The 12,740-nt window shown below is 48.6% G+C and overlaps 1 protein-coding gene across 1 annotated transcript in view; it reads right to left on the reverse strand.

Moving 5' to 3' along the window:
• LOC142847869 (cilia- and flagella-associated protein 337-like) overlaps window positions 1-12,740 on the reverse strand; it is a 45,867-nt gene that overhangs the window by 17,081 nt on the left and 16,046 nt on the right. The window contains exons 4-10 of the mRNA XM_075969080.1: window positions 12,589-12,691; window positions 10,785-10,891; window positions 10,624-10,703; window positions 9,845-9,899; window positions 8,091-8,136; window positions 6,628-6,687; window positions 3,868-4,033 (exon numbers count right to left, since the gene is read on the reverse strand). Coding sequence (XP_075825195.1) covers window positions 3,868-4,033; window positions 6,628-6,687; window positions 8,091-8,136; window positions 9,845-9,899; window positions 10,624-10,703; window positions 10,785-10,891; window positions 12,589-12,691 — 617 coding nt within the window. The remainder of the gene's footprint in view (window positions 1-3,867; window positions 4,034-6,627; window positions 6,688-8,090; window positions 8,137-9,844; window positions 9,900-10,623; window positions 10,704-10,784; window positions 10,892-12,588; window positions 12,692-12,740) is intronic.

Genomic DNA, 12,740 nt, shown 5'->3' on the forward strand with positions numbered 1-12,740 from the left:
CTTTCCCACCTACATCTAAGCAGGTCTTAACAGCTACAGCTTTGTGCTGGATGTGGGACAAGCGGCAGCAGAGACCCAGAAGGAAACTAACAAAACCTCCCAAGAAATGGACAAAACCCTGTTGGTGCATGCAGGAGGGGACAGAGCTGGGGGAACTGTCTCCAGTGGGCTGTGTTGCCTCTGACCTTTGGAAGATGGCCTAGGCAGCAAAGACACTGTGGAGGGGATAGGTGCCAAACCAGGACTCAACAGACCCTACCAATTCCCAAATAAATCAGCCCAGGTCTACATTCCCAGAGCTCCCTCCTCTGCCAGGGTCTGCGGCTCCTTATCTCCAGTCCCCTGTGTCCCTTAGGATGAGAAGCTCAAATATTTGCCATTGAATAAAAATCTTAGGAATCCACCCAAATCTCTGCCTCCAAGAAACACAAATAAGATTGTGGAAAGGGAGCCTGGGCAACGCATGGTCCTTCCATGACCTTCTCTGAGCCAGGCCAGGGTGGGGGCTCCAGGGAGGAAATGGGGAGTGACATATAAATAAGAGGCTGCTAGTCACCACATGCGTACAGCCCCCGATGTTCAATATAAGGGTATAGGAAGTGGGTCTTTGAGACGTCCAGAGGTGAAGTCTATTTGCCTGCCCACGTCCGTCCCAGGGATGGTGGCAGAGGAACACAGTGTGGTCAGGATGCCAGCCTCTTTCTTTCCCATGTGAAGTCCGGGGATGTGTTTCACCTCCTGGCACTTCAGCTGGGTCTATCTGCCACATACATGGAAACAACCTTCTCCATCACAGGGTGGACCACATGAGACCCTTACATGGCCTTGCTGTGAAGGCTGAGGGATTAATGGCCCCAAAGTGCCGCTCTCCAAGTTGCTCAAACCATGGCAGCTGTTCATGACAATGACTGTTTAACTCTCAAGTGTTGGGGCCCCGCAGTTGAAAGCAGGTAAATAAGCTTGTGGGAAACCAGCTGAAAACAGAGCTAACCGGTAGGTATTGATGGCCTCCCTAGAGCAAACTCCTCCATCTTAGAGGTGACAACTTTCCTAAACATCGGCCTGGTTGGAATCCCCTGATCTCTCTCACAATCAAATTCTTTTGGATTCAGAAGAGGAATTAACAGCTGAAACATGATAATGATTTCATCTAGTCCACCATTGCCAGCCCCTTTCCCGAGGAGAACTACAGTTTTCCATACAAGATGGCATCCTCCTCAACAATCCCATGTGAGAAAGACCACTTTGGTATGGTTGTTAAGAAGCTGCCAGGCTGCTCCTTCATGGAAGGGTATGCCAGTGTGTGTGTGTGTGTGTGTGTGTGTGTGTGAGTGTGTGTGAGAGAGAGAAAGAGAGAGTGTACACGTGTGAAAGTATGTGAGAATATGCATGTACATGCATGTGTGTGAGTGTGCGTGCATGCATGTGTGTGAGTGTGCGTGCATGCATGTGTGTGAGTGTGCGTGCATGCATGTGTGTGAGTGTGCGTGCATGCATGTGTGTGAGTATGCATGTGCATGTGTGTGAGTGTGCGTGCATGCATGTGTGTGTGCGTGCATGCATGTGTGTGAGTATGCATGTGCATGCATGTGTGTGAGTGTGCGTGCGTGTGGGTGTCAATGTGAGCACGTGTGTGGGTGGGTTCGGTACATGCACACGTGTGAGTGAGAGTGTTTGTGAGTGTATGTGTGTGTGTGTGTGTGCCTGTAAAAGCTTTGCCTTGCAGAAGTGTTACTGTGGCGATAGCTGGATTTGTATTCTTGTAACAGAAGGGATTCTCAAACAGCGACTGCTTACAGTTTACAGCCTCATGGTAACTTGGAGCAGTGATTGTTACTGTGAATAGGGCTTTTGCATCAGAATTGCTTCCTAAACATCAGCATCACATTCTTGGCCAGTGACTTTAATTTCAGTTTAATGGCAAAGAAAAGAAACTCCTGGAATACAATGAATGTTGTCTCTTTCCTCCCAGATGATTAACACCAACACCAACACAACACAACAAAACAACAGCAACAACAACAACAAACTCCAAAAGAATTGGGTTAAGTGGTTAGATGTTCTCAAGTTTTTGGTTTTGGGGCCATGGCTGTTCTGGAACTTGCTCTGAAGACCTCTGGCCTCGAAGTCACAGAGATCCATCTGCCTCTGCTCTCGAGTGCTGGGATTAAAAGTGTGCACCACCACCACCTGGCTGAGAATAATTTTTTTTAAATACGTGGAGCGATGGGGATTAGGAGCTGACTTGGTGATGAGGCTGCAGATAAGAATTCCCTGTTGTCTAGGTTGTCAGAGGCTTTAGCGTCTTCTCTAGGTGGCGCTCAAGCCGACCACATGACTTGACCGCTATTTTTAACTGGCTGTGTACCCACAGCTCCTCTGCCTTCAGACCAGGAGCTCCCTGACTTTACTTCTCAGAGTGTTCTGCCTCTTCGAGCAGTTCAGAAGTGTTTTCTGACTGAATGACTCAGAGACTTTCTTTCCCTTCCTTCCTTCCTTCCTTCCTTTCTTTCTTTTTTGCACTAGCTACTAAGTTACCAGATGCTTAAAGCAGGGATCTAATATTCACTCATGGGTTCTCTAAGGATCTGTGGGTTGGACCTCAGGAAATGAAAACCCTTCCTAATTCTATGTCCAAACAACGAACTTCCTGCATCTCCTCTCCCTGTGGCTCCACAGCAGACAACTGCTCCTGGTGAAGACTTCCTCTGGGCTGTTAGGCTTCCTCCTGCCTCTCCCCACCTATCTGGCTACTGGCTATAGCCTGTTTCCTGGCCCCGCCAGTTTGTGCATTGTTCACCATGCATGGTTAATAATAGGTTCAGGACTCAGGAGGGGACTGTAATTTTTAGCACCAGACCAGGCACATGGCAGGTGTTCCTCATCATTGCTTTGATGACTACAGAAAACAATGAAGCCATGATCGTTAGCAGACAGAGAGGAGCCTGAAGAAATGGAGCCAGGCTAGCCGGGTGGTGGTGACACATGTTTAGTTCCAGCACTTGGGAGGCAGAGGCAGGCGGATCTCTGTGAGTTTGAGGCCAGCCTGGTCTACAGAGTGAATCCCAAGGACAGTCAGGGCTACACTGAGAAACCCTGTCTCAAACCAAATCAAAAAAAAAAAAAAAAAAAAACAAAAACAAGGCCGGGCGGTGGTGGCGCACGCCTTTAATCCCAGCACTCGGGAGGCAGAGGCAGGCAGATCTCTGGGAGTTTGAGGCCAGCCTGGTCTACAAGAGCTAGTTCTGGGACGGGCACCAAAGCTACAGAGAAACCCTGTCTCGAAAAACCAAAAAACAAACAAACAAACAAACAAAAACAACAACAACAACAAAAAACCAAAAAAGCCACCAGGCAAACCATCCAGCACGTGTGGGTGAAGTTTTGCAATCGAATACTCAAGCAATAAGGTCGGATTGAGGTAGGAGATCTATGGGTCAGGGGCCACCAGAGGAGGCAGAGGATGAGGACGGTATGGAAACCTGAAATGTTGAGGAGATGGACGGTGCCTGGGCTGGACGTGGGGAACAGGCTTACTAGCTGGATGGAAGAAGCATGTGTCAGGTAGATGATAACAGAGAGAAGGGGAGGAGGAGAAAGGATGGTGGCAGCATCGTGGGCAGGCTCAGTGGGAGCATCCGTCAGGTTGGGAACAGATAAACCAAACCCCAAAGAGAAGCGTCCAGAGATAGTGCCTGTACCTTTGAACTCTTAAACTTTCTCCCAGCTTTGGGAGGGAAACATGACTCAAGGCCAATCCCTTCCGAGCAGGAAGTGGCCCCCAAATGGAGACTCCTTCGGTTTGCCGAGTTCAAGCTGATAGGGGCGGTCTGTGTATACACGCTATGGCACCTGCCCCTTCCCTACCTTCTCTTTGGTCCTGGCCATCCACGGGACTGGGCAGGTTCAGCTTGCAGTACATGTGGCCTGAGACGACATTCCAAACTATTATCTCTCCATCATAACTGGAGGTGGCCAGAAGAAAAGGTGGGCACTGGGCCACACAAAGGATGTCCTCTTTGTGCCCGTGGTTCTAAGAAAGAAAGACGGATCTGAGAAACGAGATCCCATCTCACATAAGGCAACTTTCGGGAACTTAAAATCAGATGCACGGGGGTTCTCTGGGACCTCTGTCTCTTCCTGTCAGAAACTCTGTATGCCAATCACTGTGTTGCGTGTTTCCCTGTCTGGTCATCACCTCTAGGGCCCCAGCTTTCTAAGGGAAGTAGCATGTCCTTAGTTCATCATCCCGCCGGCATGCAAGTCGTCCACAAGGTGTCTTCATTCAGGCTGCATGTGGACAAGAGAACCCATCTAGGGGCTAAGGAGGTCTGGTTCCCGCCAGCCAGAAACCCACACGCCAGAGTAGAGAGGAGCCCAGGACTCCCACCCGCCCTCCTGAGGTGAAACTGTCAACGGGAGTTGAGGCTATGGGCTTCTCTCAAAGGGAGGCGCTTGGCACAGGTGCTTCTGCTGAAGACGAGAACCCCAAACTGGTGTGAGGAAACCAGTGCTGCAGGGTTCCCGGGCCCCTGGCCATGTATGTTTCCCATTTCCCAATGTGGGAGCTCACTATGTCATGGCGATTGGTGGCACTCAGCCATATTAAGATATCCTTCTATCTTTGTTCCTGTGTACTTGCCACAAGGTGTCCCTTGAGGACTTGGCTTGATGGCTTAAGAGACTCTGTCTGCTTGAACCCAGATTATAATGTGAGACTCGGGAAACAGAAGACTAACAGCTATCTCCTTCCCATGATCCTCTACTGCCAGATTTCTACTCCTACCCTATCATCCCACAATGTGTGCTGAGCACTTGGGTCTGGGCTTTTCCAGGTCCTGCCCCAACTGTAGAGAGGCTATTGGTGTCAGATGAGCTCATGAGGATGTGGTTCCCATGTGGGATTAGGGTTTATCTAAGAACAGGAAGAGGCACACAGCTCATGCTCTCTCTGCTGTCTGAGGACATAGCAAAGAGTTGCTGGCAGCTGTTACTATCTATCTGTGAGCCAGAAAGGGAGCCCTTACCAGAACCTGACCAAGCTGGCACCCCAACTTCACGACCAGCCCTTACCAGAACCTGACCAAGCTGGCACCCCGACCTCAGGACCAGAACCCAGGGAAATAAATTTCTGTTGTTAAGCTTTGTAGAGTGCACCTTCTGTTGAGACATCTCATTAGCATATCTTCCCTCCCACTTCTAATGTGCTAGCCAATCAGACTCTCCCCAGTCCTTCCAGACACCACGCTTCTATACTTTCTTATCTCCTCTCGGTCCTCATAAAGATTACCTTTCCCTTCTGAAAAAGTCCTTGTGATCTTTAATCTCCCAGATAAGATGGCGTATAACTTCATTACTTCCGCCATGCCCACTAAACTGTAAGCTCCATGAAGGTGAGGCCATGCTTGCTCACCACTGCAACTCCCAGAAACAACACTTGGCCCACAAGAGGCACTCAGTGGCTGCTGAATGAATGAAAACATCGTCACTGGGCAATTGTTATAAATTGAGCACTGGGTAAGGATTTTCAGACCACGGAGGCTTAGTTACATGGATGTACTGGTTAGCTTTATGTCAATTTGACACAAGCTAGATTCATCAGAGAGGAGCGAGCTTCAGTTGAAAAATAATTCCTCTAGTAAGATCAGGCAGTAGGCAAGCCTGTGGGGTATTTTTTCAATTAGTGATTGATGGGGAGGTCCCAACCCATTATGGGTGGTGCCATCCCTGAGCAGGTGGTCCTGGGTTCTATAAGAAAGCAGGTTGAGTAAGCCATATGAGTAAGCCAGTAAGCAGCACCCTCCACGGCCCCTGCATCAGCTCCTGTCACCAGGATCCTGCCTTGTTTGAGTTCCTGTCCTGACTTTCTCCACTGGTAAACAGGGATGTGGAAGTGCAAGCCAAATAAACCCTCTTCTTCTCAAGTATCTTTGGTCAAAATGTTTCATCACAGCATTAGTAACCCTGACTAAGACATTGAAGTATGTAGTCTAGTGACATGTGCTCTCTGGAATATCTGTAGGGCACACAAGGTAGGTGGGGCAGTGGCAGACAGTTGGGCGGGGTGGCCTTGTTTTCTGTACATTTGTCTTATTGCCTAGGCGCCCAGACAGTTTTGAAGGAAGCCATTCATCCCTGGGAAGCTGTAGGGCACCCAGAACGTTCTGATCTCTAACAAGCATTGCTAGCCGTCCCCCAGCTTTGGGCCTCTAACCAGCCACAGCGAGTCAGGAGCGTCATGACATCAGGAATAGAATTTGGCTCACTAGGAAGATGCAGGAAATAAACGCTTCTTTGGCAAAAACCCACACCCTCCCCACCTTGAGCTTCCTGCGCATGGGGACTCCCAGTGGGGCCTCCTGGAGAGCAGCTTGGAACCTGGCCCTCTGGCTCCACGCCACAACTTGAACATGGGGGCCATTACCTTTCCCAGAGAGGAGGCAGCTGCTTGGACCTCAGTGCACCTTGTTCTACATGGGTGGGAATCTTGCCATACATAGCAGAGGCTTCTGGGAAACTGAGCGTGTGTGGTGGGTTCAGGAAATGCAGGGTAGCCCCTTGAGTGAAGGAGATCTCCACTGTGTGCTACTGTGTGGACTGAGGGCCAAATAGTGGGCCGCGGCTCACCAGGTCATCCTGCCAGCGGGGTTGAGGCTTCCAGAAATGATGAAAATCACGAGGTGTGTCCTGTATCCAAAGCCAAACAGGACACATTGTGCGAGGCATAAAGTGAGCTGCCAACACACTCACAACTTCAGAGAGAAGGTGTTGGCACGTTTCATAACCCTACCCCTCACCCCATGGCTGATGCAGATTTTTGAAATGTCAAAGCAAATTCCCCAAGTGCCAGTGGGAAGAAAAAGCAATCCACTCCTGACGTCTGGGTGATTGCATTTCAGCAAATCATATGTCAACTGACAAGCTCTTCTTGGATCCACCGCATAACTTTGCCTTCATAATAAGACCCAGAGCCGTTTCACGGGCTAAACCCAAAGCCATCAGCCTCGAAAGCTGTAATACCAAAGGACAAATTCAGTGCTGAAACTTCCCAGGTATTCATCTCTCAAATCACTCTCAGGATACAAGGCTCAGACTGTGAAATATAGTGAACTTTCAAATGAATAAGGAGCCCGGACAGCATTTAAATGCATTCGGAAATCCAGGACCGCCTAGGATAGCAAGCAGGGCAATAAAATGTCACAGGTAGATTTAAAACTTAGTTTGGGGCAGTACTTTAAACTTCGGTCTCTTAAGGCCCTCCCTAAAGAGGGTTTTTGTGTCTGTGGAGATGCCTATGGGTGGTCTTTCATTTCCTCTTCCCGATTGGAGGGGCTCTAGGAAGCTTAAAAGACAGTCCTGGAAGAAGGAAGGAAGGAAGGAAGGAAGGAAGGAAGGAAGGAAGGAAGGAAGGAAGGAAGGAAAAGTCAGCCTTTCCCCAAGACCTGTGTCTTTGCAAGCCAGCTGGGAAACCCCTCAGGCTGGGGAGGAGGGGCCGAGTAGGAGCTGTTGGTGGGGAAGGCAGGAGAAAGAGTGTGTCATCCTTAGAACTCAAGACCTGTAAAGGATCTCCAGGCTCCCAGGAACCCCGAGATCCAGACAGCTTTCCTAGCTGGCACATCCTCTTAACGGGAACACTGGGAAGACTGTGTGTGTGTTTCAAAAGAAATGAAGGGAGGAAAGAATAAGGAGAAATAAGAGAGAATCCTGTGTGTATCACTTGTTTTATATCAGGCAGCAAAAGCATTCTCAAATCTCCTCTTAAATGGAGGCAGGGCGCTGGAGAAATGGCTCGGAGGTGAAGTTTTAAGAGCACTCCCTGGCTGCTCTTCCAGAGGACCTGAGTTCGGTTCTCAGCACTTAAGCCAGGGGACTCTCAACTGTCTCTATCTCCAGCTCTAAAGGGTCCAATGCTTCTGGCTTCTGTGGACACCTATATGTACATGCATATACCTACATGCGGGGACGCACACACATTATTAAAAATAATTAAAATACACTAAAAAATGAGAGGGAGGGAGGAGGGAAGAGATAGAAAAGTCAACTGGAGGGGATGGTTTTTGAACCATCTTCATTTGTTACATTTCACTTACAAAATATACATTTATTCTTCTGTCCCATCCAACAGCTACGGCACACCTAAGACAGCAACAAGATGTTACATTGTAACACTTCAACTTCCATGGGTTTACCTTTATATAGAATGAACTGTATGGTTTAACTCTGCCCTATCCACATGATAAATAAAAGGATATGAACTTTTCCAATGCCTATGAAGAACCATGGGAAATGTAATTTGATAAATTAGGGTCCGTTGTTCGAGCATCAGGAGACAGAAACAGACCATCCCATCATTTCTGAGGTGTACAGATCCTCTGTGAGGAGCTGCCTTCCTGGGAATTACTTGATCTTTAGAGCATGTCTAAATCCCTGAGGCAAGCCTATTCACAGAAATGGTCTAAGGATTGCTTCACTCTCCTAGTGTTCAGAAAGGAATTACTGTGTTTTTATTCTTTGATTTATGGTGGTTGAAGTTATTTTTTCCACTCCGATTTGTTACTTTGGATTTTTAAAAATTTTATTAGTATTGTTTTATCTTATGGGTGTGGGGTGTTATGCTTGCATCTATGTATGTGCACCACATGTATCTCTGGTGCCAGTGGAGCCCAGAACTGGGGCCTCTGCAAGAACAGTCTTAACTGCTGAGCCTATGGCTCACACAGTGGTCATCACACGGTGACCATCACATGGTGGCCATCACACGGTGACCATCAGACAGTGACCATCAGACGGTGACCATCAGACGGTGACCATCACACAGTGGCCATCACACGGTGGCCATCACATGGTGGTCATCAAACAGTGGCCATCACATGGTGACCATCAGACGGTGACCATTGCATGGTGACCATCACACGGTGACCATCACACGGTGGCCATCACACGGTGACCATCACATGGTGACCACACGGTGACCATCACATGGTGACCATCACACAGTGACCATCACACGGTGACCATCACACGGTGACCATCACACGGTGACCATCACATGGTGACCATCAGACAGTGACCATCAGACGGTGACCATCACATGGTAGCCATCACAGGTGACCATCACACGGTGACCATCACACGGTGGCCATCACATGGTGGCCATCACACGGTGGCCATCACACGGTGACCATCACACGGTGACCATCACACGGTGGCCATCACACGGTGACCATCACATGGTGACCATCACATGGTGACCATCACGTGGTGACCATCAGACAGAGGCCATCACTCAGTGATCATCACAGTTAAGAGCACCGACTGTTCTTGCCGAGGACCCAGTAGGTTCCCAGCACCCATATCAGGTGGGTCCCAAATGTCTGTAACTCCAGAGCCAGGGCATCCTTCTTAGGTCCTCTGGCCTCCATGGACACCTGCACATATGAGGTCCATATAAATTCATGCAGGCATGCATACACATGCATAATATGTATGTCTTCTAAAGAAGAAAAAGAGGAGGGTTTTAGTTGGAGGAAGTGGGTCACAGGAAGGCTTTATCTTATGGTTGGTTTTGTGTCTGTCTCCCTTCTCTTCAGGGTTGCCATGAGGTGAGCATCCTTCCTTTACCATTGCTCTCTTACCAGGATGTTTTCACCTTGCTGCAGACCTTGGCTGATGACGGACTGAGACCCCAGGAACTGTGAGCCAAAATACACCCTCCCCCACCGCACCTTATTGCAGGTATTTTTCACAGTGATAAAGAGCTGACTAATACAACTGTTTTGCCCCCAACTACAGTAGGAAAAAGAAGGGTCCTATCTAAACATAACTCAAGCTGAGTGAAACTCACCTAGTTTGGTTCACCTCCATGTAGGTACAGTCACAGACCTCACTTTGATGTCCATCTAGAAATACATTATCATCTTACGTCAAACATTTTTCTGTGTTAAGTTCCATCTAATTTAGCTTTCGTATGTTGTCCTCCTGTGTCTGATGACCGGAACAGATGTCATCATTACTTTCTAGGTTTCAGCCCAGGGTCAGGTGTCACCCAGATCATTAAAGCATCGCTCATCTGTGGCCACCTTCCCTCCCTGTCTGAGTCTGCCCTTGATTGGCTACAGGAAAAGGCCTGGCTTCTCCTTACAGGACCCAAAAGCACAGGACACTGAGTGAGTGAATAGGCAGGTGGTCACACGGAGGACGAAGCAGACTCGTGAACGAGACTCCGGAATTTAGCGTCCTCCTTCTTTCACCTTGACTTTATTTATGTATTCCCCTTTAATAGTTGAAGAATGTTCATTGTATCTGCTCTCTTAGCAGTTGACAGGCCAGAATCAGGGAATTTTTTTTTAAATCAAGAATAAATATAGCAAATGAATGAATGAGTAGCCTTGGGGCAGTTCAGGAGATTTCTAAGAGACCGGCATTTAATGTCTGTGATTGTATCCCCATGAAACGCAAGCTCAGAAACATTAAATAACATGAACTACAGAGAAAGGGGAGGTGGAGATGCCACACACATTGTAACCTCTATCTCACTGAATTCCCTTCCATTTATGGTAAATGCCCAGTTGTGCGTCAATACATTATGGGCACCACCTGCTGGAGAACCCCAGCCTCACTTGCCGTGCTGAAGGGTGTGGAGACAATTTCCGTTGTTGTAGCTCCATATTTTCAGACAGCCATCTCTGCCCCCAGTAACGAGCCTAGGAAAAGATTACCCTGCTAGGATGACACGATCCAGGTAATCCTGCTGAAAGGCTCATGACACTAGAGAAAGGGCGTACCTTCTTCCGCTGGAGTCAAAAGTCAGACAGGTGACGCTGGCATCGCCATGACACCCAATAAACTCAGACACCTGTCTTCCTGTGTCAAAGTCCCACACTTTCACTACCTGTATAAAACGTTGAAAGACAGATGGCTTAGAGGTAATGGTTATCAAATCAACGGAAATTTGCATGGAGAAGTCTGGTGACATAAATATCAACATGGACCGCTTAGAGGAGCTGGAGAGATGGCTTAGACGGTGAGGGATTCCATTCCCAGCACCCACATGGCAGCTCACAACCATCTGTAACTCCAGTTCCCGGGGATCCAGCACCCTCTTCTGGCCTCTGCAGAGAGTACGTACATGGGACACAGATATACATGCAGGCAAACACCCCAACATATTAAATAAAAATAAACACATCTTAAAAACAAATGTTTACCTAGAAAGTGTCTGTACTCCCAGACTGAGTGCATTCCTCTGCTAGCACAGGTATAGTGATAGCCACGACTAGATTGCTTCAACAACGGAAATGTTTGGTTTCACAGTCGGCAGGTTCAAGTCCAGAGTGTTGGTAAGTGTCATACTGTTGACTGTCAGCTAGACACAATGTAGACTCCCCAGGGAAAGGAGTCTCAGTGAGGGAGTGTCAAGATTTAGGCTGGCCTGTGGGCAGGCTTGTAGGGATTTTCTTAAGCTTGGGTTAATTGAGGTAGGAAGAAAGCCCACCCTGAATGTGAGAGGCACGGGTTCTGAACTGAGTGAAGAGCTGGACTCATGCTCCTGGATATGGGAACAGTGTGGCCTAAGTTCACACTTCAGGACTGTGGGTGTGATTTACCTAAGTTCACACTTCTGGACTGTGGAGGCAATAGGATCTGAGCTCACAGTTGTGGATGTGGATACGGTGTGACTTAAGTTCACAATTCTGGACTGTGGAGGCAGTGTGAACTGAGCTCACACTTGTGGATGTGAATATGGTGTGACCTAAGTTCACACTTTTGGACAGTGGATGAGATATGACCTATGCTCACACTTCTGGACTGTGGAGGCAGTGTGAACTGAGCTCACACTTGTGGATGTGGATATGGTGTGACCTAAGTTCACACTTCTGGGCTGTGGAGGCAGTGTGACCTGCTGTCTGCAGCTTCTGCTGTGATGACTTCCTGGCAACAACGGACTGTAGCTGAAATATCACCCCCCACCCCGGTTCCTGAAGTTGCATTTGTCAGGGTATTTTATTGAAGCTACTGGAAAAGAACCTGTGACAGCGGGGTTCATTTCCTGTGCCTTCTAAACTCCCAGTCCTCAGATCTCCCTCCCAATCAGGCACCACTGTTCTTGATTCTAGTCTCTTCCAGGCCCATCCTGGATGAGATGTCTTGGATGAGAGTCCTCCCCAGGGAGTCCGATATCCTCTGTCTTGATGGCTGAAGTCAGTCCCCACCCCAGGGATGGTTCCTCTGAGTAGGCTTAGAGCCTCGTCCCCAAGTCCTCTGAGCAGACAGTGGATTAGCGTTTCAAACAATCTGTGAGAAGTATTTGCTTTAGAACTACAAGATAATCCCGAGGATACAATACTCTCGGGATGGATGGTCCTCCCAAAGAACTCCTACTGAGAGCCACTGGGGAGACAGCAGGCTCTTCCACTTGACTCTGAGCGAAGACTGTCCGAACAATCTGGGATCATTAACAAAGCAGAAGTGAATGCCCACCCCACTGTTGGTTTCTAGAAGCACACTGCTCTGTTTTAATGGAAAGGTGGCGGGGCCAGGCAACCTCACAAGCGTGTCGTTGCTAAGACATCATGAGCGGGTACTTACGGATGCTTCACAGCAGCTGACCACGTGCCTGAAGGCAGGGTTGTACCTGCAGCACACCACAGGCTCTTGGTGGGAACGCACCAGGTGGGGCTCTGGGACAGATCTTGCTCATGAAAAAGAGAGACAAGGAAGAACTGAGGTGACTGCATGCC

The sequence above is a fragment of the Microtus pennsylvanicus genome, chromosome 1 (genome assembly GCF_037038515.1).
Source record: "Microtus pennsylvanicus isolate mMicPen1 chromosome 1, mMicPen1.hap1, whole genome shotgun sequence".
Taxonomy (NCBI): Eukaryota; Metazoa; Chordata; class Mammalia; order Rodentia; family Cricetidae; genus Microtus; species Microtus pennsylvanicus.